Here is a 25760-nt window from a genome sequence, read left to right on the forward strand (position 1 = left end):
GGGACCCCCACCACTGGAAGTGGAATGAGGGGGGCCTTTGGATGCCCACCTGTCTTACCACTGGCTTGACAGGTGGGGCAGGAGAGGCAAAACTCCTTAACCATGTTGGACATATTGGGCCAGTAGAAGTGGTTGACTAACCTCTCCCACGTCTTGGTTTGTCCCAAATGTCCAGCAAGGGGAATGTCATGGGCCAATGTTAGGATGAACTTCCTGAACAGCTGAGGCACTACCACTCTCCTAGTGGCACCAGGTTTGGGGTCTCTGGCCTCAGTGTACAGGAGCCCATCTTCCCAATAGACCCTATGCGTTCCATTTTTCTTGCCTTTGGACTCTTTAGCAGCTTGCTGCCTAAGGCCTTCAAGAGAGGGACAGGTTTCTTGTCCCTTACACAGCTCCTCCCTTGAGGGTCCCCCTGGGCCTAAGAGCTCAACCTGATAAGGTTCAAGCTCCAAAGGCTCAGTTCCCTCAGAGGGCAGAACTTCTTCCTGAGAAGAGAGGTTCCCTTTCTTTTGCTGTGTTGCAGTTGGTTTCCCAACTGACTTTCCTTTCCTCTTGGTAGGCTGGGCCATTCTTCCAGACTCCAGCTCTACTTGTTCACCCTGTGCCTTGCACTGTGCTCTTGTTTTCACACACACCAGTTCAGGGATACCCAGCATTGCTGCATGGGTTTTTAGTTCTACCTCAGCCCATGCTGAGGACTCCAGGTCATTTCCAAGCAGACAGTCCACTGGGATATTTGAGGAGACCACCACCTGTTTCAGGCCATTGACCCCTCCCCATTCTAAAGTAACCATTGCCATGGGATGTACTTTTCTCTGATTGTCAGCGTTGGTGACTGTGTAAGTTTTTCCAGTCAGGTATTGGCCAGGGGAAACCAGTTTCTCTGTCACCATGGTGACACTGGCACCTGTATCCCTCAGGCCCTCTATTCTAGTCCCATTAATTAAGAGTTGCTGTCTGTATTTTTGCATGTTAGGCGGCCAGACAGCTAGTGTGGCTAAATCCACCCCACCCTCAGAAACTAGAGTAGCTTCAGTGTGGACCCTGATTTGCTCTGGGCACACTGTTGATCCCACTTGGAGACTAGCCATACCAGTGTTACCTGGATGGGAGTTTGGAGTGGAACCTTTCTTGGGACAGGCCTTGTCTCCAGTTTGGTGTCCATGCTGTTTACAGCTATGACACCAGGCCTTTTTGGGATCAAAGTTTTTACCCTTGTACCCATTGTTTTGTGAAGAGGCTCTGGGCCCACCCTCCTGTGCAGGTTTTTGGGGGCCTGTAGAAGACTCTTTACTATTTTTAGTTTTGGTTGTCTCATCACCCTTCCCCTGGGGAGTCTTTGTGACCCCTTTCTTTTGGTCACCCCCTGTTGAAGTCTTGGACACCCTTGTCTTGACCCAATGGTCCGCCTTCTTTCCCAATTCTTGGGGAGAAATTGGTCCTAGGTCTACCAGATGCTGATGCAGTTTATCATTGAAACAATTACTTAACAGGTGTTCTTTCACAAATAAATTGTACAGCCCATCATAATTACTTACACCACTGCCTTGAATCCAACCATCTAGTGTTTTCACTGAGTAGTCAACAAAGTCAACCCAGGTCTGGCTCGAGGATTTTTGAGCCCCCCTGAACCTAATCCTGTACTCCTCAGTGGAGAATCCAAAGCCCTCAATCAGGGTACCCTTCATGAGGTCATAAGATTCTGCATCTTTTCCAGAGAGTGTGAGGAGCCTATCCCTACACTTTCCAGTGAACATTTCCCAAAGGAGAGCACCCCAGTGAGATCTGTTCACTTTTCTGGTTACACAAGCCCTCTCAAAAGCTGTGAACCACTTGGTGATGTCATCACCATCTTCAAATTTTGTCACAATCCCTTTGGGGATTTTTAACATGTCAGGAGAATCTCTGACCCTATTTATATTGCTGCCACCATTGATGGGTCCTAGGCCCATCTCTTGTCTTTCCCTTTCTATGGCTAGGAGCTGTCTCTCTAAAGCCAATCTTTTGGCCATCCTGGCTAACAGGAGGTCATCTTCACTGAGAGCATCCTCAGTGATTTCAGAAATGTGGGACCCTCCTGTGAGGGACTCACTATTTCTGACTAACACAGTTGGAGACAGGACTTGAGGGGTCCTGTTCTCCCTATTTAGGACTGGAGGAGGGACATTGGCCTCCAAGTCACTAATTTCTTCCTCTGTGATGTCATCATCAGAGGGGTTGGCTTTTTCAAACTCTGCCAACAGCTCCTGGAGCTGAATTTTGGTAGGTCTGGAGCCAATGGTTATTTTTTTGATGTTACAGAGAGACCTTAGCTCCCTCATCTTAAGATGGAGGTAAGGTGTGGTGTCGAGTTCCACCACCTGCATCTCTGTATCAGACATTATTCTGCTAAGAGTTGGAATACTTTTTAAAGAATCTAAAACTGTTTCTAGAATCTAATTTCAAACTTTTAACAAACTTTTAAACTCTAAAAGACAATGCTAAACAGGGACTTAACACACAAGGCCCTAGCAGGACTTTTAAGAATTTAGAAAAATTTCAAATTGCAAAAATGAATTTCTAATGACAATTTTGGAATTTGTCGTGTGATCAGGTATTGGCTGAGTAGTCCAGCAAATGCAAAGTCTTGTACCCCACCGCTGATCCACCAATGTAGGAAGTTGGCTCTGTATGCACTATTTCAAAGTAAGGAATAGTATGCACAGAGTCCAAGGGTTCCCCTTAGAGGTAAGATAGTGGCAAAAAGAGATAATACCAATGCTCTATTTTGTGGTAGTGTGGTCGAGCAGTAGGCTTATCCAAGGAGTAGTGTTAAGCATTTGTTGTACATACACATAGACAATAAATGAGGTACACACACTCAGAGACAAATCCAGCCAATAGGTTTTTATATAGAAAAATATCTTTTCTTAGTTTATTTTAAGAACCACAGGTTCAAATTCTACATGTAATATCTCATTCGAAAGGTATTGCAGGTAAGTACTTTAGGAACTTCAAATCATCAAAATTGCATGTATACTTTTCAAGTTATTCACAAATAGCTGTTTTAAAAGTGGACACTTAGTGCAATTTTCACAGTTCCTAGGGGAGGTAAGTATTTGTTAGGTTAACCAGGTAAGTAAGACACTTACAGGGCTCAGTTCTTGGTCCAAGGTAGCCCACCGTTGGGGGTTCAGAGCAACCCCAAAGTCACCACACCAGCAGCTCAGGGCCGGTCAGGTGCAGAGTTCAAAGTGGTGCCCAAAACACATAGGCTAGAATGGAGAGAAGGGGGGGCCCCGGTTCCGGTCTGCTTGCAGGTAAGTACCCGCGTCTTCGGAGGGCAGACCAGGGGGGTTTTGTAGGGCACCGGGGGGGGACACAAGCCCACACAGAAATTTCACCCTCAGCGGCGCGGGGGCGGCCGGGTGCAGTGTAGAAACAAGCGTCGGGTTCGCAATGTTAGTCTATGAGAGATCTCGGGATCTCTTCAGCGCTGCAGGCAGGCAAGGGGGGGATTCCTCGGGGAAACCTCCACTTGGGCAAGGGAGAGGGACTCCTGGGGGTCACTTCTCCAGTGAAAGTCCGGTCCTTCAGGTCCTGGGGGCTGCGGGTGCAGGGTCTCTCCCAGGCGTCGGGACTTTAGGTTCAAAGAGTCGCGGTCAGGGGAAACCTCGGGATTCCCTCTGCAGGCGGCGCTGTGGGGGCTCAGGGGGGACAGGTTTTGGTACTCACAGTATCAGAGTAGTCCTGGGGTCCCTCCTGAGGTGTTGGATCGCCACCAGCCGAGTCGGGGTCGCCGGGTGCAGTGTTGCAAGTCTCACGCTTCTTGCGGGGAGCTTGCAGGGTTCTTTAAAGTTGCTGGAAACAAAGTTGCAGCTTTTCTTGGAGCAGGTCCGCTGTCCTCGGGAGTTTCTTGTCTTTTCGAAGCAGGGGCAGTCCTCAGAGGATGTCGAGGTCGCTGGTCCCTTTGGAAGGCGTCGCTGGAGCAGGATCTTTGGAAGGCAGGAGACAGGCCGGTGAGTTTCTGGAGCCAAGGCAGTTGTCGTCTTCTGGTCTTCCGCTGCAGGGGTTTTCAGCTGGGCAGTCCTTCTTCTTGTAGTTGCAGGAATCTAATTTTCTATGGTTCAGGGTAGCCCTTAAATACTAAATTTAAGGGCGTGTTTAGGTCTGGGGGGTGAGTAGCCAATGGCTACTAGCCCTGAGGGTGGGTACACCCTCTTTGTGCCTCCTCCCAAGGGGAGGGGTCACAATCCTAACCCTATTGGGGGAATCCTCCATCTGCAAGATGGAGGATTTCTAAAAGTTAGAGTCACTTCAGCTCAGGACACCTTAGGGGCTGTCCTGACTGGCCAGTGACTCCTCCTTGTTTTTCTCATTATTTTCTCCGGCCTTGCCGCCAAAAGTGGGGCCTGGCCGGAGGGGGCGGGCAACTCCACTAGCTGGAGTGTCCTGCTGGGTTGGCACAAAGGAGGTGAGCCTTTGAGGCTCACCGCCAGGTGTGACAATTCCTGCCTGGGGGAGGTGTTAGCATCTCCACCTAGTGCAGGCTTTGTTACTGGCCTCAGAGTGACAAAGGCACTCTCCCCATGGGGCCAGCAACATGTCTCGGCTTGTGGCAGGCTGCTAAAACTAGTCAGCCTACACAGATAGTCGGTTAAGTTTCAGGGGGCACCTCTAAGGTGCCCTCTGGGGTGTATTTTACAATAAAATGTACACTGGCATCAGTGTGCATTTATTGTGCTGAGAAGTTTGATACCAAACTTCCCAGTTTTCAGTGTAGCCATTATGGTGCTGTGGAGTTCGTGTTTGACAGACTCCCAGACCATATACTCTTATGGCTACCCTGCACTTACAATGTCTAAGGTTTTGTTTAGACACTGTAGGGGTACCATGCTCATGCACTGGTACCCTCACCTATGGTATAGTGCACCCTGCCTTAGGGCTGTAAGGCCTGCTAGAGGGGTGTCTTACCTATACTGCATAGGCAGTGAGAGGCTGGCATGGCACCCTGAGGGGAGTGCCATGTCGACTTACTCGTTTTGTCCTCACTAGCACACACAAGCTGGCAAGCAGAGTGTCTGTGCTGAGTGAGAGGTCTCCAGGGTGGCATAAGACATGCTGCAGCCCTTAGAGACCTTCCTTGGCATCAGGGCCCTTGGTACTAGAAGTACCAGTTACAAGGGACTTATCTGGATGCCAGGGTCTGTCAATTGTGGATACAAAAGTACAGGTTAGGGAAAGAACACTGGTGCTGGGGCCTGGTTAGCAGGCCTCAGCACACTTTCAATTGTAAACATAGCATCAGCAAAGGCAAAAAGTCAGGGGGCAACCATGCCAAGGAGGCATTTCCTTACACAGCTGTATCCCTCAGGGCTTCTACCTTATTCCCATTGCTGCCTGTATTTTTGCATGTTAGGCGGCCAGGCAGCAAGTGTGGCTAAACCCAACCTCCCTTCTGGGACTAAAGTAGCTTCAGTGTAGACCCTGATTTGCTCTGGGCACACTGTTGATCCCACCTGGAGACCGGATTTTCCAGTGGTAACTGGAGTAGTAGTTGTGGGACTTTTCTTAGGACAGGCCTTGTCTCCAGTTTGGTGTCCATGCTGTCTACAGTTGTAACACCAGGCCTTCTTGGGATCAAAGTTTTTACCCTTATACCCATTTGTGGACTGTGAAGAGGCTCGGGCCCACCCTCCTGAGCAGGTTTTTGTGGCCCTGTAGAAGACTTATTTTCTGCCCTTGGATGTCTCACCACCCTTCCCCTGGGTAGGCTTTGTGACCCCTTTCTTTTGGTCACCCCCTTTGGAAGTCTTGGTTACCCTTGTCTTGACCCAGTGGTCTGCCTTCTTTCCCAATTCTTGGGGTGAAATAGAACCCAGGTCTACCAGATGTTGATGCAGTTTGTCATTGAAACAATTACCTAACAGATGTTCTTTCATAAATAAATTATATAGCCCATCATAATCCCTTACTCCACTGCCAGTTATCCAACCATCTAGTGTTTGAGTGGAATGGGGTAGTTTAGGGAAGCGTGCAGTCGGTTGGGGTGTGGTGGATTTGATTGGAGTGGGTGGATTGGGTTAGATTGGATTTTGGTGGGGTAGATTGTATTGGTGTGGGTGGGTTGGGGTAAATTGTATTGGTGTGGGTGGTTTGGGGTAGATTGTATTGGTGTGGGTGGATTGGAGTAAATTGTATTGGTGTGGGTGGATTGGAGTAGACTGGATTGGCATGGGGTGGATTGGAGTTGACTGGATTGGCTTGTGTAGGAGGGCGTGGTAGACTGGGGGAAGGGTGGTGCGGTAGACTGTGGAGGTGTGCAGTAGCTTGGGGTGGTGTAGATTGGGGTGGAGTTAGGTGGGTAAGATTGAGTGGTGTAATGTGTAGTATTCATGGTATGGTAGTACACTGCCATTACGGAAACATTTCAATTGAAATGACCATTACATTTGCACTGAAATATGGTATTACTGCACATGCACAATAATGTGTTCAGATGTCATCACCTGGTGTATTGTATTGTGTGCAGATGTCATCACCTGGTGTATTGATGTGTGTTTTACCATATTCAAATATTTGTTTCCGCCACTCTTCAAAATTACAAAGATAATGTGCTTCATTTGTACTCATTCTGATATATTCTAGAAAAACTAGCACAGTTAATGTTTTTGCTGTGTGCTGGGGAAAAAAATAACATTCTTTCTGTCTTACATGGGTACTATTCCATCAGTCTTAAATGGTACTCAGCAGGATTGTCACATAAATTCCCTCTCTTTGAAGGGAGAGAAAGAAAAATCAACACCAAGCACCCTGTAAGAGAGATTGACATTTGACCTCTTTCTTTGAAAAGAACAGGATTTAGGGGCCTGTTTACAGAAAGCAAGTTTGTTGACGAATACAGCAAACACAATTCAGGCTCAGAAGGGATGCACTGCACAGCCTAAAGCAAATAAAGTCAGCACATAGAAAGTCAGAAAGTTATTTACAAACCTCAAACTCAGTAGTAATTAACGAGCAGAATGCATTCTTAGGTCAACTTTCTGAAAGTCCCAAATATGTCTTTAGTGTTGTCTGGTAGGCTGCAACCTAAAAAGAACTGACTAAACTGTCTCCTACAAGCCATGATGGGATACTGGAGGTCAGAGCCCCTTTAAAGGAACATCCTTCTTTTCTCAGTGTTTCAATACTAAAGCCTCTGCAGCAACATCGCCCTTTTCTTCCTACCATTCACTTTAAAATAAAGTACAAAAGACTTTGTGAACAGCGTTTTAAAATGTCACTGTTCTTTTTAGAGACCTTTTGATGGCTGAATGCTTTTTCTTCTTCCAGCTTTTAAAGGAAATTAAAGGACTTTGGCAACATATGCCTGCAAACTGTACATTTTGTCACATGCACTCTCCATGGCCTTTCTGAAGTAAGGTGAAAATATCTTTAAAAATGTGCCTTTGGTCCACACACATGGGCAGGACTATTCAATCCTTATGATTTTAGTGGAGATTCCCCTGAGAGAGAGAGAACTAGGTTTACCGGTATGAACCTATTTCTTCCCACAATGAACGACTGACTGCCTGTCTAAGGGAAAGGCCTCACAGGCACCTTTGCCTGAGAGACCTGTGGGTGCCCAAGTGTGGATTCCAGCAAGGTCTGAGTTATGTTTGTCAGTTATCTGCTCAAACACACTGATTCCTGGGCTCAGACCTTGATCCATGCAGATCACACTCACCTTAGAGATCTCATGTATTGTCTTTGGAAGTGCTTGCTTTGCTTGTAAGCTCCAAGTGGATTGCAACTTTTTAATGACTATTACTTGTTACCAGTTGCTCTATTGCACTATTTTTTTGGCTTTCCTGGTTTTAAGTTGTTGAAATAAATAACTTACCTCTGCAGTGATCTTGCGGGCTCATAAATTACCACTTTTAAACGGTTGTGCATTGAATGAATCTAGGTCTCTCAGTTTTTCATCTGAAGTTTAGTTGATTAGATGGTAAATTTGATTTGATGAAGTAACAGGTTCATACAATATAATGTTTTCTCGATAAAGTCAACTTTCTTCTCATTTGGCAGTTCATACATAAGGTTTAAATTGAAATGAAATGTGTAGGAAAGTGCCTCTTTTTGAGATGGTTACTTCCCACTTTCTGCCTGATACATGTGATTTTGACTGAAAGTGCACTGGGTTCCTCCTAAACACTTCCACAGTGGCAGAACTCTTTCCCAAAACTGCACAGTTGTTTACCCCAATTGGCAAAACCTTTGCACCCTCTGTAAGTCCCTAGTAAATAGTACCCCTGGTACCTAGGGCCTAGGGTACTAGAGAGTCCCTAAGGGCTGCAGCACACATTATGCCACCTAAAGGGACCCCTCACCAAGCACATGACAGGCCTATGGCTGGGAGCATTATATTAGATGTGAGTAGATATGCCCCTGCTATGTCTTTGTCAATTCTCAGTCATAGTAAATCACAAGTCAACTTGAGTTCCCCAGCTACATGATGACTTCACTGATGATAGGGATGTTTGGTATTGAACATCTTGTATTGGTGAACCCACACTCATGCCAGTGTTGGATTTACCAATACCTGCACCCAGAGAACACCTTAGAGCTGTCTCCTGAAACCCTAACAGCCTCTGGTGTGCTTGCAGACCAGTTTCTGCCAGCCTGCCACCCAAGAGATCGTTCTGGACCCCTTGGGTGAGAGCCCTCAGCTCTCCAGAACAAAACCCTGTCCAGAAAGAGGATGTAATACACCCTTCTACAGGATGACCTGCTGATTGGCCTTCCTGAGGTGGCAAGCCTAGAAGAGTCACCTTTAACCAGATAGGTAGGCGTGCCACACCTAGGCTATTATCACCTAGAAAGTGGCCTACTACAAGGTGGACACAATTTCCCAGAAGTAGCTATCTTGGTGATGGTATACTTAGGAACTTTGGGGCAAGGTTAGGCCCACTTCCCACAGGAAGTGGTCATATAATGGGCATAGTGACCCCAAAGGACAGTAGCCTATTGGCTACTAGCCTACATATCCGTGACTGCCTTAAATTCAGTATTTTGGGGGTCCCTGGCACTAGAGAAGTGGATCCTAATGACCTAAGACCATGAACACCGTAGAGCTGCAACAGCTGAAGAGGAGACGAGAAGCAGCTGATCTGGTACCAACCCTGCTTGCCTGTCTGCATCTCTCGTCAAAATCTGCACCAAAGATTACTCGTCTTGTAGCTGACAGTAGAAAAACCCCGGAGGACTGCCTACCTTAAAAAAAGACTCAAGACCTCCTGTGAACGGTGGTCCTGCTCCTCATCAAAAACTCTAAAGAAGGGACTCTGAAGCCTCCAGAACCAAAATGTTTCAACACCTGCACCCCACCCCGCTGTCTCTGACCCAAGGTGAAGTGGGCCACTGGTGACAACAAGGTTCCCAATCTCCCCATAGTCAGTCCATTGTGGTTTCATCCTTCCTGGACTCCCTGAAGTCATCTGCAGCATGCAGGCTCCCACTTCTGCGGCCTCTGTTGCGCGAGAAATCAGACACTTTAAACAACCACCGCACCTGTCGCACAGCAACTGTCGCCTCCAGCCCATGTTGAAGTGGGCTTCTGGTTTATATGAAGTCCACCCAGCTCTCCTGAGCTTGAGTCCATTGTAGCTTCACCCCTCCTGGATTCCCCAATGACGCCTGCAGCCTCAGACCACAGGACCTCTCAACCAGAGTGCTCCTGGACACAGAAATACGACCAAAGAACACCTCTGCACCTGTCACCTCTGGCCCATGGTGAATAGGACCAAAGGGGCACCTACGTCCCAGAGCACCCCACGTTCGTAATGTACCTGTTGGTTGCCCGAGAATGGCCTTCTAGCCAAAGCCTACAGCCTTTTTCCACATAGACCTATCTCCATTGAAATACATTGGGCACCTGACGCTGTATTACACCTATGGTCCCGGCCACCCCAGTGACGCCCAGAGTGACCTGTTGGTGTATTCCTGACCCTTGCCCAGTACTCCCCTTAAGTCTCGGAGATTGGTCTCAAAAGTTGTCATACAGTACATGATTGCAGAAAAGAATTCCTTTTTAATAATGTGCTTACTGGAACGCTTTTTCTCTGAAGCCTAAATATATATATAAAGATAGCTGCTATTTGAATAAATTCATGTGGAGCTCCTTGAGCCGTGTGTTTGATTTATTGATTGTGTGTATTTGTAAATGTCATGCACTCCTCTGTGTTGAGCCTAAGGGTGTTCGGCCTCACGAACCCTAAAGAGAGCACTTTGGGATTGCATAGCAAGCCCTGTCCCCTCACTTTGCCAACATAACCTGGTCCTTTATGTGGTATGTTAATACTGTGTAAAGGGTCCAGGTGTTCCAGACAGTTATTGGCAAATCCTTGTGTGTCATGAAATGGCAAATGTTTTTTATATCTTGAGTTAACTCTTAGTTGAAATCAGAGGGAGGTGGTTGTAGACTTGCTGAAAGGCATGTTAAATGTGGTTTACATTATCTTATTGCTGTTCCTCTTTGTTGCTGTTACCCACATATGCTGCTAGAGTGCCTGCTTGGTGAGGAAAGTTTTATATATGTTTGCCAGCACTAGCACCTCTCAGAAGTCTGAGCCTGTATGTAAGACTACCCAGATGAGTTACCTGGTAGATGTTCTGAACTGACATTATAAAGGACCAGTGTGAAAATGGACATATAAAATGCTTGTAACTTAATAGGGTATGTCTTACATGCAAGACTGTCCCGTTTAATTCACTTTCACATGATTTGCAAGACTTTCACTATTATTTGTTTCTACTTAAGTGTGAAATATTTGAACTAAAACATTGTATTTAGTATTAATTTGCTTTGTGGCTCACACCTTTTTATTACATTCCAGAAAAAGGATCCAGCTCAGTTTTTGCAGGTTCATGGTCGGTCCTGCAAGATACACTTGGATTCTGCTGTAGCTTTGGCAGCAGAAAGCCCTGTTAACATGTAAGTGCCTTTTTTTTTCTTTCTTTTTTTTTTTTTTAATATGGGCATGCATTTTGTGCTTCATGTTTTCAGTCTTTGCATCATAACATACTGCCAACTTCACAATTATGCAAAGCACCAAGTAGAAAATACAACTAAGTACAGTACTGGTCCAGTGCAGAGCACCTTCTGCCTTGTAGACATGCAAGCGCCTTCATTTTGAGATTGTTAAAACGTTTTGCATGGTGCCACCATTTGTAGGAATACGTGTAACTGGCACTAATTTGGGTGATGAAGCAGCCAAATCTGCAGTAGCTACGGCTTCTGTGTCTGCAGTGACTCGTTCTTAGACGAGATTGGATATTGAAATTTTGGCTGACGTGAAACCTTCGGCTGGAGGCAAGCTTCTCCCAAAATCATACCCTACAAAGTATTCTTACCATATCAGTGCACAGAATGTTGCCTACGCAACACTTCCTGGAGTTGGAGATCGAGTGATCTGCAACCAAGACCAGAGATTAGATCTCATCAAAGGAACACATGAGGGTGTCTCTTCTGCACATGCTGGTATTGCAGCCACAAAACACTTACAGAAACGCTTCTGGTGACAAGGTCTATTCAAGGAGACCAAGCAATATGTCCTTTGTTGTGACATTTGCCAGCAGATAAAGGGCTCCAACATCAAACGTCCTTCACAGACATCCCTCTTAATGTTCAACAGGCCACTACAATGTGTGTACCTGGACAATTGCGTTCCCCTAGCACCTGATGGTGCATACAAATGCATCTTAGTTGCTGTAGATTCTTGTTATAGATTCCTGTGGATATAGCCTCAGTGGTCAGCTGACGCTGGAACTGTTATAAAAGACTTTGTGATCTTTATCTGTACATATTCGGACCAGCGCCCTGCCTTTGCCTCTAAGGCATTCAGGTACACCATGTGGACGATGGGTGTTGAACTTCATTACGCGCTACCTTACCATCCTGAGGGAAATTCGGTAGTGGAGAGGAGGAATCATGATCTAAAGCAGTCCTTAACAGCTACATTATAAGGTTCTGGTCGCAGCTGTCTTCATCACCTATATGGGGTTCAGAGAGCATTGAATAATCTGCCTATAAGGTCCATGGCGGGGTCGCACTCCTTATGAGGTTCTCTTTGGGATACCTATGTATGTCCCAGATCTAGATGGCTCTGGTTTGGTGGCAGCATATACACCATTTGACGTAAATGAACGTCTCACTCTCTTATAGGAGCTTTAGCAATTCCGTGATAACTCATCTGCCAGTGCTGCCACCTTAGGAATTATGGATTTACCAACAACTTCTACTGGCTGGATCCCTAAAGTTGGGGGACTGGTTCATGAGAAGATCACTGTGAAGGAAGGAATTTGGTTTATTATACAGAGCACCGGTCCAAGTGCTGGGAATACAAGGCACCAGAACTGTCATCCTACCACTGCTGCCTAGTTCCAAAGCAAACAGATTTGTCTCCATTGACAACGTCAAACTCCACCATGTGGCCGATCCTGCACAATAGACCCAGAGGTGCCTTGGGTCTTTCTTGGTCCTTTCTGCCTACCCAACAGAACATTCCTCTTCAAAGAAGAAGAAACAGCACTTCTGACTACACAAGCATGTCCAACGATGCTACAAATGCCTCCTCGAGCATGGGGAGGGAGGAAAACGAGTTCTTGCTGATTCCGGTTACCACCTCTACAACACCTCCTGTCCAAGATGTGGAGGTCTTCTATTCCAACACAACACAAACTGATGACATTGTCTACTGTGAGCCTCCACGTGAAGTGGATCCATCCATCAGTAATGCACCAGCCCCTGTGTTTGCAGAGACTGCTTCTGGTTGCTTCGATATTGATGACTTATCTTCCATTCCTGCGATTGAAACAGTTTCAAAGACACCTAAGCTGTATAAATGGCTTAAAAATAAATATTTCAGTTGTCCTTGGAATTATCCGTGGTTATTCTGGACATTACTTGCATTTTTTCTATGAATTGGTTTTGTGACTGTTTTCTTCCTGCTTATAAATGGTCATTACCTTTCTGGACGCCCCTTTGTTGAGCCTGTGGATGAAGTCTTAACTCCATATCTTTCCTCGCCTAAGGTCTGATGAGACTGGTCCCTTGTGAACATTTCAGCTTTACTGATTCCTGATGAGATTGTGTTGGATAAAGTTCCATTTGATATGTTCTGGCCTACTGCGGTCATTCAAATTCCATGTATCTTACAAATTTCAATGACTGATGTAATTACACCTGGTGTTGTATCTGATGATTGGGATGTCCAGACTATTGATTCTATGTTAACTGAAATGAAGGACTATGCGGTATTTGAAAGTGATGATGTGTATACCAAAACAAAGATTTATGGAGAAATGTTCTGCTATAACAATTGGGGATATTACTACTTGCACTGTGCAACTAGACACAGATCAGTGTTCAATTATACACAGTGAGAACATTGTTGAACTCCACTTGTGGGGAGCCCGAAACATTATTCAGATAAATTCACTTATTTTTCTGGGCAGGACACCAAAAAAGCAGAGTCCTGTCATTTCAAATTAATTGTTTGCAAAGGTAAATAATGTTATTCCCATGTAAGGTGTTGCTGTATGAATAATTTGATAAGCTATTAGGCTCATGGACTACTCAGGCCGTCTTATTCATAAATGATCTTGTTAAATGATACCAGTGAGAACCATTGTTTCCTCAAGATTTTTTCTGGTACCGTAGGCATACAAACGGAGGTACATCTAAAACTAAGCCCTGTGCAGTCCTGCTTTTGATGTGCATATGTGATTTCATGTTAGCTTCTAGACTGTTAAAAGCTTTTCCTAAAACAGATTACATTTATTTACACTTAATTGTCACGTTTCTGTATAGTATGTATACAGTTTATATTTTTGGTCATTTGTTGTTTTAGTGAGATGGATATTTTACATGTCTTTACTGAAAATACATGAATCATTCATGCTACTACCATTTTTATGTTGTCTGGGCCATGTTAAGGGAATCAGTGCTGTACCTCACTGAAGTTCATGTTGCCTTCATTTAGGTTCTTGTTATGACAGGTAGTTAAACTGAATCTGACCTCAGCCCTATTATGTTCCACTTAGGATGCCGTGGCAAGGAGACACTAACAACATGATTGACCGGTTTGATGTGCGAGCTCATCTAGACTATATCCCAGAGTACAGGCCTCCTCTCCTCACCACTATGTAAGTCTGTAATTCTTAACACTATTGTTTTGCCTAGTCAGTGTGTTGTGCAAGTCAGTAGCTAAAGTTTAACTACTTTTTGTAAAGTCACATTTAAAAAAATATATAATTTAAGCTATTTAATGCATTGCTCATTCTCTGCTACAGAAAGGCCTGTATGCTGCTGCTTCGTTTTATTCAAAGTGTGTCCTATGGGTTTTGTAAGTTTGTAGAAAAAGAGGTGGTGTTCCTACCACATATACCAGGTGAAAAACTGGTACACACAAGTCAACGCATATCCTAGTTTTGCTCGTGAGTCTTTTCTAGATTCACACGTTGTGCATTATTCTGCCATCTAGTGGTTGGGTTCGGAATTGTCTTTTTTTTTTTTTTTCTTCTTTTGTCATGGGCATTGTTGACGACCACCATTTATGAATTGTCCATCCCATCGTGATGCCAGACATGCAACCCGGAAGTTCTTGTGCGTGATCACCATCTTCAGATTTTCTATGCCATGGTTTTGGAAGCAGAGTGGATGAGCTCCAACGATCTATGATTGCATTCATGCTTCATTAACGACCGAGCTGTGAAAAGTTGGAGGCAGCGAAGGAATAGGCAAACAATTGTGTGACACTTCATTGGTACGGAGTGGCTTATAGGTATCAGCCCTTGACCACAGGGTCGGAGTATGTTTACAGAGGCACCAGAGTCCTCTTGAAGGACATGGAGAATACGCCTTTTAGGTTTTGTCCATGGTGTCACCACAAATGTGCACAGGACAATCATGAAGTGTGGGTTTTCTGCCTTCATAAAGACTGCAGTGCTGAGGGCTGTGAGCCCTCTGCTAAATTTCAGCCGAAAACTACGAAGGCTAGACAAAAACAGTGGGCACAATATGCAACAATGCAGTTTCAGAAAAAGCACATCTCACTCGGAGACATCGGGGTATCCAGCGAAGAAGAGGATGAAAACTTAGAGCAGACAGAGCTTCCAGGAGGACGAGGAGGCCCAGTCACCTCGAAAGGCTGAATATGGCGAAAGAGGCTGACCCCTAAATATGCCAGTAGATAACACTGCACATACACACTGAAACTGAGCTGTAAAGATGGATGCAAAATCCCTGAAAAAACATGAAACATTCACCAATTGAAGAGTGAACTGCTACTGAATTGGTGGCGGGTTAAACCTTAAGAATGCACCTGTCTTAGACTACCATAAATATTGAAACTCTGTGAACTATATTGTCGCCCAATATCTATGGCTACACCTGTGCACAAATCACGGCACCTGCCACCAAAGGGGCAGTCCTGAAATGATTACATACAAAAAGATATGGATAGTGCACCACTGCGCAAAGTCAGTAAAGTCTAGTAACACAACGTTGTCTTTTAAACATCTTCATTTTTTATTATTGCTTTTTCTTGAACAAACGAGCAATCAGCCAACGCGTTTCCTCCTATACAAAAGGACTTCTTCAGGGCTTATATTTGCATGGTCTTTAAATTGATTGTCTTTCCATATTATTGAAATTAAATGTCCAACTTATTATTACCCATAAAGTAAGGGATCAGCCATGTCCGTCCCGGTCGGCAAAGGAAGTAAAAAATTGGCAAATTCAAAAAAGAGCCCCACTGTGGAAAACCTAAGGACACGAGGGGAGGTAGACCCTGTGAGATCATTTAGACGCCAAAGAGCGATAGAAGTCAAGAGAGAATCATAGGACAAGGAACCTTTGAATTCATAGAGGGAATAGATGACTGTAGGAAGCTGGCCCTTTCTGTGGTTTATGAATACTGTGTAAAAGGAGTGGACAGGGCTTGCTATGCTATCCCAAAGTGCTCTATATAGGATTAGTGTGGTCGAGTTCATGACATCTACAGATACACACTGTAGTCACTAAATGACATGACTCAAGAAGGAGATCCATATCAGTTTATAAAAATAGCAAGTATCCGTATATATGTTGAGGCATCAGAGAAAAATAGTTCAGGTTAGTACCTTTTTAAATGGGAATTCTTTTCACTTAAAAAAAATTGGGCACGTTGCAATTTCTGAGTTCTGCAATTTTATACTGTGGGAGGAAAAACAAGTTATGCAAACAGATAGAGTACAATGACTTATAAGACCAATCTCCTGGGGTTAAGTTGAGTAGTGGACAAAGTCCAAGGTGACACCCACAGTACACCCTCAGAGACACGGGGTGGCTGGGTGCAGAGTGCAAAACAGAGTTCATATGGAAATCAGTCACTGTGAAAAGAGGCTGCAGACTCTGGCCAGAAGGCCTGTCGGTCTGACCCAACAGTGAGGCTCAGGCCTCGTGATGCTCAAGCACTGGTAGACAGGCACATTTGGTCTTCTTCTCCACAGCTCAGGGGCGACTGGTGCAAAGGTGTCCTTAGGTGTGGGGTTTTTCTGATTGGAGCGGTCAGGGTAGTAGGGGGTCGGTGAGTCCAGAGGCTGCAGACATCTGGGAGTTCAGGAGGTGTGAAACCAAGATGGACTGGGACTGTGGAGGACTGGGGAACCTTGTTGGCACTAGTGGGCCACGTCAACTCGGGTCAGAGACCGCAGGTGCAGTGTTGATTTCAGGTGTTGGGTTTTGCTGGTTCCTAAATCTTCAGAGTCCCTTCTTTGGAAGTTTACTGGAGAACAGGTCAGCTGTTCATGGGAGTTCTTGAGTCTTTATTGAAGGCAGACAGTCCTCCCGGGTTTCTGCAGTCACAGCTGCAGGATAAGTCGACTTTGGTGCAGATTTAAATGAGGCATGCAGACAGGCGGGCGGGGTTGTTACCAGGTCAGCTGATTCTTTTCTCCTCTTCTGCTGTTGCGGCTCTTTGGGGTCCTTGGTCTTCTTAGGTTGTCTGATCTGCTTCTCTGGTGACAGGGCCTCCCCTAAATACTGAATTTAGGGGCATTAGGGGTGTGTAGGTTAGTAGCCAATTGGCTACTGACCCCTAGGGTCACTACGTCCTCTACATGACTGCTTCCTATGGGAAGTGTGCATAACCCTTTCCAAGAATTACTAGGAACGCCATCAAAAAGATTGCTACTTTTAAGAAATCGTGTCCATTTTGCAGTAGTCCACCTTAGGGAGGGACTTCTCTCCTGTGAGGAAAGCCACATGGAGTGAAGGTGTGGGTGGTGGGTGGTGGGTGGATGGAATAGTGTTACACCCTGGATAGGCTTTTGTTCTGGCCCTCCTGGGAGTGAAGGCTATCACTCTAGGGGGCCAGAACCATGTCTCAGGTGGCAGGCTGGCAGAAAATAGCCAGGAAGCACACCAGAGGCTGGTAGGGATTCAGGGGGCACCTCTAAAGTGCCCTCTGGGTGCATGTGTTAGTAAATCCAACACTGGCATCAGTGTGGGTTCACCAATATGCTATGTTTAATACCAGACATACCTATCTTCATTGAAGCAATCCGGTATCTGGAGAAGTTTGTATTGGCCAGTGTCCAGCACATGTATTTAAAATGGCTTCCCTGGTCACTTATTATATCTGAGACTCAACAAAGATGTAGCAGTGGCAGATCTGCTTGTGCAGATATGCCCTCACATGTAAAATAATGCACCCTACCGTAGGGCTGTAAGGTTTGCTAGAGGGGTGATTTACAGATATTGCATGCAGTGTTAGGGGACATGGCAGTGTGCCATGTTATGTTTTCACTTTTGTCTGCGCCAAGATGCGCAGCCTGCAATGGCAGCCTGTCATGTGTTTGGTGAGGGGTCCCTTAGGGCATCTTTCCCAGTTGCTGAGGTTCTGGGCAGTCCTCCAAAGTTTGGGAAGGTTGTTAAGCTCTTTGTCAAGTTGGTCCAGCGATTGTCGAAGTACAAGCAACCTGGCATAGTTTTGTACCAATCTTTGGTGGAGGTCTTCAGTTCTCACTCTCTTTGATCCTTCTTCTTTCTTACTCTGTTCTCAGTAGTCAAATCTTGACTTGATCTGTTTTCCTGTTGCCTGGGGGCCACCTACATACTCAATAGAGAGGTGTTAACAGGACCCCCCTTGGGGTCACTACATCCCCTAGATGACCACTGTCTCTGAGGAGTGGGAATCATCCTGTCCCAGAGTTCCTAATTCCACCACACACCTGGTGTTATTCTCTTTTTTTGTATTCACTTCAGACTGCCCAACTTAGGGGTGTGTCATTCTGCAAGTGCAACACGTTTCCAGACTGTCTAATTTCCCACCTGTCCTGGTGCCTGATGACCCTCAGGGTAGGGGTTTGCCTCTTCCAGGTCTGTGGGAAGCTGGGGTCAGATATCAAAGGTGACAGGGGCTTTGAAGTCCATGGCCTTAGAATGCAGATTTGCTAGCCATCCTGTTGGCGGAGGTGATAACACCTCCTGCCAGAGCAAACATTGTTTCTGACCTCTGAGAGCAGAGGCTCTCTCCTAAGGGGGGGTCGGTAACTAGTCTATGATGGCAAGCTGGTCAATACCACTCAGCCAGCACATTAGAGGACAAGTAGAATTCAGGGGACACCTCTAAGGTGATCTCTGAGTGAATGTCATAATACATCCAACCCATTTTAATCAGTGTGGATTTATTATAACGAGGTGTTTGATACCAAACATCAATATTTTCTGTGCAGCCATCATGTAGCTGGTGACCAGTGTCCAGTACATATTCTAAGATGGCTGCCTGGTCCCTTGCAATATCTAGGAAGAGAACTATAATCACAGAAGCATATCAGCGCATACAGACATGCCCTCACATGTATTATAATGCACTCTGCTTTAGAGCTCTTAAGGCCTGCTGTAGTGTTGACTCGTATATAATGCATGCAGTGACTTTGACATGGCACACAATGAATGTGACATGTCGTATTTTCACACAGGGCTTGCACCCTGACATGCAGCCTTCAATGACAGACTGTGCAATTTGTGTGTGGGGCCCTTATGGTGGCATAAGATATGATGCACCCCTAGGTGCCCTCTTTCGTACCCATGCCCTCCGTACCAGAAGTACTGTATACTAGGGACTTATAGGGGTGCTAAAGTCCTGTGCCAATTGTAAAACAATCAGTCTTTCCTTGCTTTAAAGGAACTAGCACTGAAGTCGAAAACCAGGACCTAATAGTTCTAAAGGGGGCAAGAAGTGTGTGGAAGTGCATCTGCAAAAACGTTCAGTTTCCTACACCAGATACCCAGGTCTTTTCAGCATTAGAAGATGCAAGCTGAAAGGACCTTCCACAACCTAGCTGTAAGGAGGGCAGTCATATACTACTTAAAGGAAATTCAACTAATCAGAAAGGTAACACAGTTCTTAGTGTCCTTCGCAGTCCTACCATGGTCTCACCCGTGTCCAAGTCTAGAATGGCATAATTGATAGTGCTTACAATGCAGTCATACTTTAAAAGAGCAGAAGTAGCATTGGGAGAGAGACAGCTTAAAAGACTGTAACTATGTTACTACTGATCCCATTAGCACTGGCAGTGAACAGCTCAAGTTGCTTATAGCCACATGCTGAAAGTGGACAGGTACCATTCCCGTGTATTCATCAAGTCTGAACAGTTTATAAAACCCACTATGAAAAAATTGAAAGGTAAAAGGTAACTCCCTTCCTGTTCTAACTGGCCTTTTCCTAGCAAAATATTGGAAGCATAAACTATACACCAACTCTGCCGGTGCATGGAAGCACAAAATACCCTCTACAACAGTGAAGCAAGTTTTCAACCAAGAGGGACACTGGCCATGAAATAATGGTCTGCTCTTCTCTCAATCTGATGCTTTTAATTGACCTGTTTGCAGTTGGCGTTGGCATCACCATTTAAAAAAACAAACCTTGCCTAAGGGTTAGTCCTTTCTCCACTTATTTAAAAGGGAGGCAGTTCCTTAACCCTTAACGTAAGCAGATAACACTCAGGTCCACATGTGACTCAGAAATAACCAGAAACACCTTTCTAGGATTTCAGAAGGCCTCTTGCATATGTTCCCCTGAATGAAAGTTTCTTGTGCCTAAACCTATCCAAAATGGAGGTTTGGGTCATAGGAAACCATTACAACTTTGACTTGTCTGGCATCCTGTCTACATAACTTCAAAGAATGAGATTTGAAAACTCCTGAAAATACAGAACAAAGCTGTGGGACTCTCCTTAAACCTAAGGAAATGCACATAAAATGTCCACATCTCTTGTAGCTCTTCACGTTGCTCCCAGTTGGAGAGACCATTACATACAAAGTACTGTATAAAGATCATTTTGAAAAGATGGTCTGATTACCTCTGTACTGATCACTAGAATCTCCTTTCTAATAGCTGTTGTTGGATCAGCATTATCATTCTCTTCTGTGAGCCCTTCCACAGTGTAGAGCCTATGTTTGTGTGATGGTGCAGACGATAATCCATTTGGTCTTCCTGTGTGTTTAATATTGGTTTACTGCAATCTAAAATAGTGGTAAGCCTTGTAGAAGACTGCCCATAAATCTGCTGACATTGGAGCTTGTACCTTTACATTCCTTTCCCAGCCCCAGACTCCTACTGTAGAGGCTGAGGGTCATATGGTGTCAAATTCCTCCTCTTCCCCTTTTCTCCTTCCCTGTCAGAATACTCCTAGTACCACCCCTCTTCCTGACTGAACTTCTTCACAAAGGATTTGGCCTTCTGTCTTGGTACATGCACACATCTAAGTTTGAGCTGGAGGAACCGGCAGAGAAAGGGCTCAAGTGCTCTGTGGACTGGCATTGGCTGATAATAGAGTGACTATGGAGTGTTTTGTTTGGGGAAGAATCCTCAAACATTTGAACTATGCAGTAGAGCTAATTGGGCAGCGCTGGGGATAAATACCAGCTAATCCAACCAGTACTTTGCTACTGGATCCCTCACTGACCTAGGCGAGGGGCTGTAGACTGGTACTTCAGAAATTGCCTTGTTCACCAGTATTGGATCTTTCAGAGATTCACATGCTTGAATCATTACCCGTCGTCGAAATGGGGGTCCCACAGTAACTTAATAAAGCAGTATATATATATCACTATCATAGGCTATAATGGCAATGAAAAAGTCAGTTTAATAGCCTATCATTGTCTTTTTTTTTAATTGAAAAAAAGAACCAAACGTGAATAATAACCAATCAGGCAACATCACCCTCAGGGAATAAATATTTGGATTGGTTCAGAGAAGTACTCAGTTGCCTGTGAGACACAAGAAGGCTCTTGAGTCGAGAGCCTGTTTCTCATCTACCCTGCTTGTCGGGGTGAGCGCTAGGAACACGAAGGCCTTCCATGTGAGAAATATGAGGTGCGCTCTGTCAATGGGTTCGAATAAACTCTACATGAGTTGAAATACAACTGTGTTCAGGTGCCAGCCCGAGGAAGGAGCCCTGTAGGAAGTTGGCTCTGTATGTGTTATTTCAAAGTAAGGAATAGCATGCACAGAGTCCAAGGGTTCCCCTTAGAGGTAAAATAGTGGTAAAAATAGATAATACTAATGCTCTATTTTGTGGTAGTGTGGTCGAGCAGTAGGCTTATCCAAGGAGTAGTGTTAAGCATTTGTTGTACATACACATAGACAATAAATGAGGTACACTCAGAGACAAATCCAGCCAATAGGTTTTTGTATAGAAAAATATCTTTTCTTAGTTTATTTTAAGAACCACAGGTTCAAATTCTACATGTAATATCTCATTCGAAAGGTATTGCAGGTAAGTACTTTAGGAACTTCAAATCATAAAAATTGCATGTATACTTTACAAGTTATTGACAAATAGCTGTTTTAAAAGTGGACACTTAGTGCAATTTTCACAGTTCCTGGGGGAGGTAAGTTTTTGTTAGTTTTACCAGGTAAGTAAGACACTTACAGGGTTCAGTTCTTGGTCCAAGGTAGCCCACCGTTGGGGGTTCAGAGCAACCCCAAAGTCACCACACCAGCAGCTCAGGGCCGGTCAGGTGCAGAGTTCAAAGTGGTGCCCAAAACACATAGGCTAGAATGGAGAGAAGGGGGTGCCCCGGTTCCGGTCTGCTTGCAGGTAAGTACCCGCGTCTTCGGAGGGCAGACCAGGGGGGTTTTGTAGGGCACCGGGGGGGACACAAGCCCACACAGAAATTTCACCCTCAGCAGCGCGGGGGCGGCCGGGTGCAGTGTAGAAACAAGCGTCGGGTTCGCAATGTTAGTCTATGAGAGATCTCGGGATCTCTTCAGCGCTGCAGGCAGGCAAGGGGGGGGTTCCTCGGGGAAACCTCCACTTGGGCAAGGGAGAGGGACTCCTGGGGGTCACTTCTCCAGTGAAAGTCCGGTCCTTCAGGTCCTGGGGGCTGCGGGTGCAGGGTCTCTCCCAGGCGTCGGGACTTTGGATTCAAAGAGTCGCGGTCAGGGGAAGCCTCGGGATTCCCTCTGCAGGCGGCGCTGTGGGGGCTCAGGGGGGACAGGTTTTGGTACTCACAGTATCAGAGTAGTCCTGGGGTCCCTCCTGAGGTGTCGGATCTCCACCAGCCGAGTCGGGGTCGCCGGGTGCAGTGTTGCAAGTCTCACGCTTCTTGCGGGGAGCTTGCAGGGTTCTTTCAAGGCTGCTGGAAACAAAGTTGCAGCCTTTCTTGGAGCAGGTCCGCTGTCCTCGGGAGTTTCTTGTCTTTTCGAAGCAGGGGCAGTCCTCAGAGGATGTCGAGGTCGCTGGTCCCTTTGGAAGGCGTCGCTGGAGCAGGATCTTTGGAAGGCAGGAGACAGGCCGGTGAGTTTCTGGAGCCAAGGCAGTTGTCGTCTTCTGGTCTTCCGCTGCAGGGCTTTTCAGCTAGGCAGTCCTTCTTCTTGTAGTTGCAGGAATCTAATTTTCTAGGGTTCAGGGTAGCCCTTAAATACTAAATTTAAGGGCGTGTTTAGGTCTGGGGGGTTAGTAGCCAATGGCTACTAGCCCTGAGGGTGGGTACACCCTCTTTGTGCCTCCTCCCAAGGGGAGGGGGGTCACAATCCTAACCCTATTGGGGGAATCCTCCATCTGCAAGATGGAGGATTTCTAAAAGGTAGAGTCACTTCAGCTCAGGACACCTTAGGGGCTGTCCTGACTGGCCAGTGACTCCTCCTTGTTTTTCTCATTATTTTCTCCGGCCTTGCCGCCAAAAGTGGGGCCTGGCCGGAGGGGGCGGGCAACTCCACTAGCTGGAGTGTCCTGCGGGGTTGGCACAAAGGAGGTGAGCCTTTGAGGCTCACCGCCAGGTGTGACAATTCCGGCCTGGGGGAGGTGTTAGCATCTCCACCCAGTGCAGGCTTTGTTACTGGCCTCAGAGTGACAAAGGCACTCTCCCCATGGGGCCAGCAACATGTCTCGGTTTGTGGCAGGCTGCTAAAACTAGTCAGCCTACACAGAAAGTCGGTTAAGTTTCAGGGGGCACCTCTAAGGTGCCCTCTGGGGTGTATTTTACAATAAAATGTACCCTGGCATCAGTGTGCATTTATTGTGCTGAGAAGTTTGATACCAAACTTCCCAGTTTTCAGTGTAGCCATTATGGTGCTGTGGAGTTCGTGTTTGACAAACTCCCAGACCATATACTCTTATGGCTACCCTGCACTTACAATGTCTAAGGTTTTGTTTAGACACTGTAGGGGTACCATGCTCATGCACTGGTACCCTCACCTATGGTATAGTGCACCCTGCCTTAGGGCTGTAAGGCCTGCTAGAGGGGTGTCTTACCTATACTGCATAGGCAGTGAGAGGCTGGCATGGCACCCTGAGGGGAGTGCCATGTCGACTTACTCGTTTTGTCCTCACTAGCACACACAAGCTGGCAAGCAGTGTGTCTGTGCTGAGTGAGAGGTCTCCAGGGTGGCAAAAGACATGCTGCAGCCCTTAGAGACCTTCCTTGGCATCAGGGCCCTTGGTACTAGAAGTACCAGTTACAAGGGACTTATCTGGATGCCAGGGTCTGCCAATTGTGGATACAAAAGTACAGGTTAGGGAAAGAACACTGGTGCTGGGGCCTGGTTAGCAGGCCTCAGCACACTTTCAATTGTAAACATAGCATCAGCAAAGGCAAAAAGTCAGGGGGCAACCATGCCAAGGAGGCATTTCCTTACAAGCCCTTACTGTAGGAAAAAAAAAAAACTCTGAATAGTTCTTTTATGAAACTTTTGATGATTCTGCAAGATTAGAAAGAGAAAATGTGATGAACATCTAGATCTTTATATTGCTGTAAGCCGTACCTTAACGGACGCATGACTGAACTAGTGAGTAGATAGGATAGTTATTTGCAAGATTTTGCTAGTAGAGGATGTAGGTTTGATTTTCTGGCTCCAGAGGCAGAAACATTTCCATTAATGTTTACATGTCTTTATTGTGGCCTCCACTTTGACTTGGACAGAATACACCTGCAGTCTTGGGGAATATTGAGATTGAACTGATGGAGTTTAGGAGCTGTGCGCAAAAGAGGAGGCAAGTCAGGTCAGGGTGAAGGGCTTAGCATTAGTTTATCGTCAAAAGTTTACAGACTGTTGGTAGGTGAATGTGGTTGTATTCTGATTGCAGGAGAAGATCCGTGACCAGCCTCATGCTTTATTTAGTTACTGTGGCACTACCACGGGGAATTATTCAAGCACTTGAATCTATGAAAGACACCAATACTGGAAAACTGCAGTTACAGGTAAGAAGCTTATTTTCTTCGAGGCTTAGCATCTTCTGACTATCATCTTATCAGACTGAGGTTGAGTCTGGGTGCAGCTTTCTGCTTGAAGTACTGATAAACTGCCTTTTGAAGGAGCAGTTCTCTTCGTGATGGAGAGGGTCTCCTGTACTGCACCTGTACAGAAAGCCTCTTCCTGGAAGGAGTTATTCTCCTAAGCTATCTGAGTATCTGAGAAAAGGATTGCCCAGCTTCGGTGCAGGAGGAAAGAAATCACCATGAGCTTTTTGCATTTCCTGCGGCTTTGGGGGGGGGGGAGGGGGAGGATGGAGGACTGTTGTCTGCAGCACTGTAATGAGTCTCCTTTAATCTTGACCCTGCCATTACTCTATGGAAACCTGTTTGTGTTCCTGTAAGAAGCTGGCTCTTTATTTGGTGTACCAAAATGAGGTATATCGTGCAAAGAGTCCAAGGGTTCCCTTACCAGTGGACAGGGGCTTTCTCTAGCAATCCCAAGGTGCTCTTTTAGCAACGAGACACGACTCAATAAGAAGATCCACACCAATTTACAAAAATGACAAGTATTTTTATATATATTAAGGCACCAGAATCCATAAGATCATATAAATAAGTTTTGAAAGAAAAATAACATCCGGTTTCAAAAGTCAACATTTAGTCGTTGTTGAAGGCTGGCAGTCCTCAAGGCTTTTGGAGGCTCAGCAGCTTGCAGGACAAGTCGAATTTGGCACAAATTGGCGGGAACAGCAGACAGGCCAACAGGACTGGGGCCAAGGCAGATGCTTCTTTCTCACTTTTTGCCTTTGCAGCTCTTGGATATCCTCCTTATTCCTAGTTCTGCAGGAATCAGATTTCCTGGTGTGGGGGCCTTCCGTAAGTACTGAATTTAGGGGCTTTAGGGGAGTGCAGGGTAGTAGTCAATGGGCTACTTATCCCTGGGTTTACTATGCCCCCCCTATATGACCACTTACTGTGGGAGGGTGGGCATAACCCTGTCCCATAGTTCCTAGTTCTGCCGTCATCAAGATGGCACACTTTGAAAAATTGTGTT

General features: G+C 45.8%; 1 protein-coding gene across 3 annotated transcripts in view; it reads left to right on the forward strand.

The window, feature by feature from the left end:
* The window catches only part of CLASRP (CLK4 associating serine/arginine rich protein), a 664783-nt gene that overhangs the window by 123319 nt on the left and 515704 nt on the right, over positions 1-25760 (forward strand). For all 3 annotated transcript variants that reach the window (XM_069207696.1, XM_069207697.1, XM_069207699.1), the window contains 2 exons: positions 10857-10954; positions 14065-14166. In XM_069207696.1, the coding sequence (XP_069063797.1) occupies positions 10857-10954; positions 14065-14166 (200 nt within the window). The remainder of the gene's footprint in view (positions 1-10856; positions 10955-14064; positions 14167-25760) is intronic.

This window comes from Pleurodeles waltl, chromosome 9, assembly GCF_031143425.1.
Source record: "Pleurodeles waltl isolate 20211129_DDA chromosome 9, aPleWal1.hap1.20221129, whole genome shotgun sequence".
NCBI classification, from domain to species: Eukaryota; Metazoa; Chordata; class Amphibia; order Caudata; family Salamandridae; genus Pleurodeles; species Pleurodeles waltl.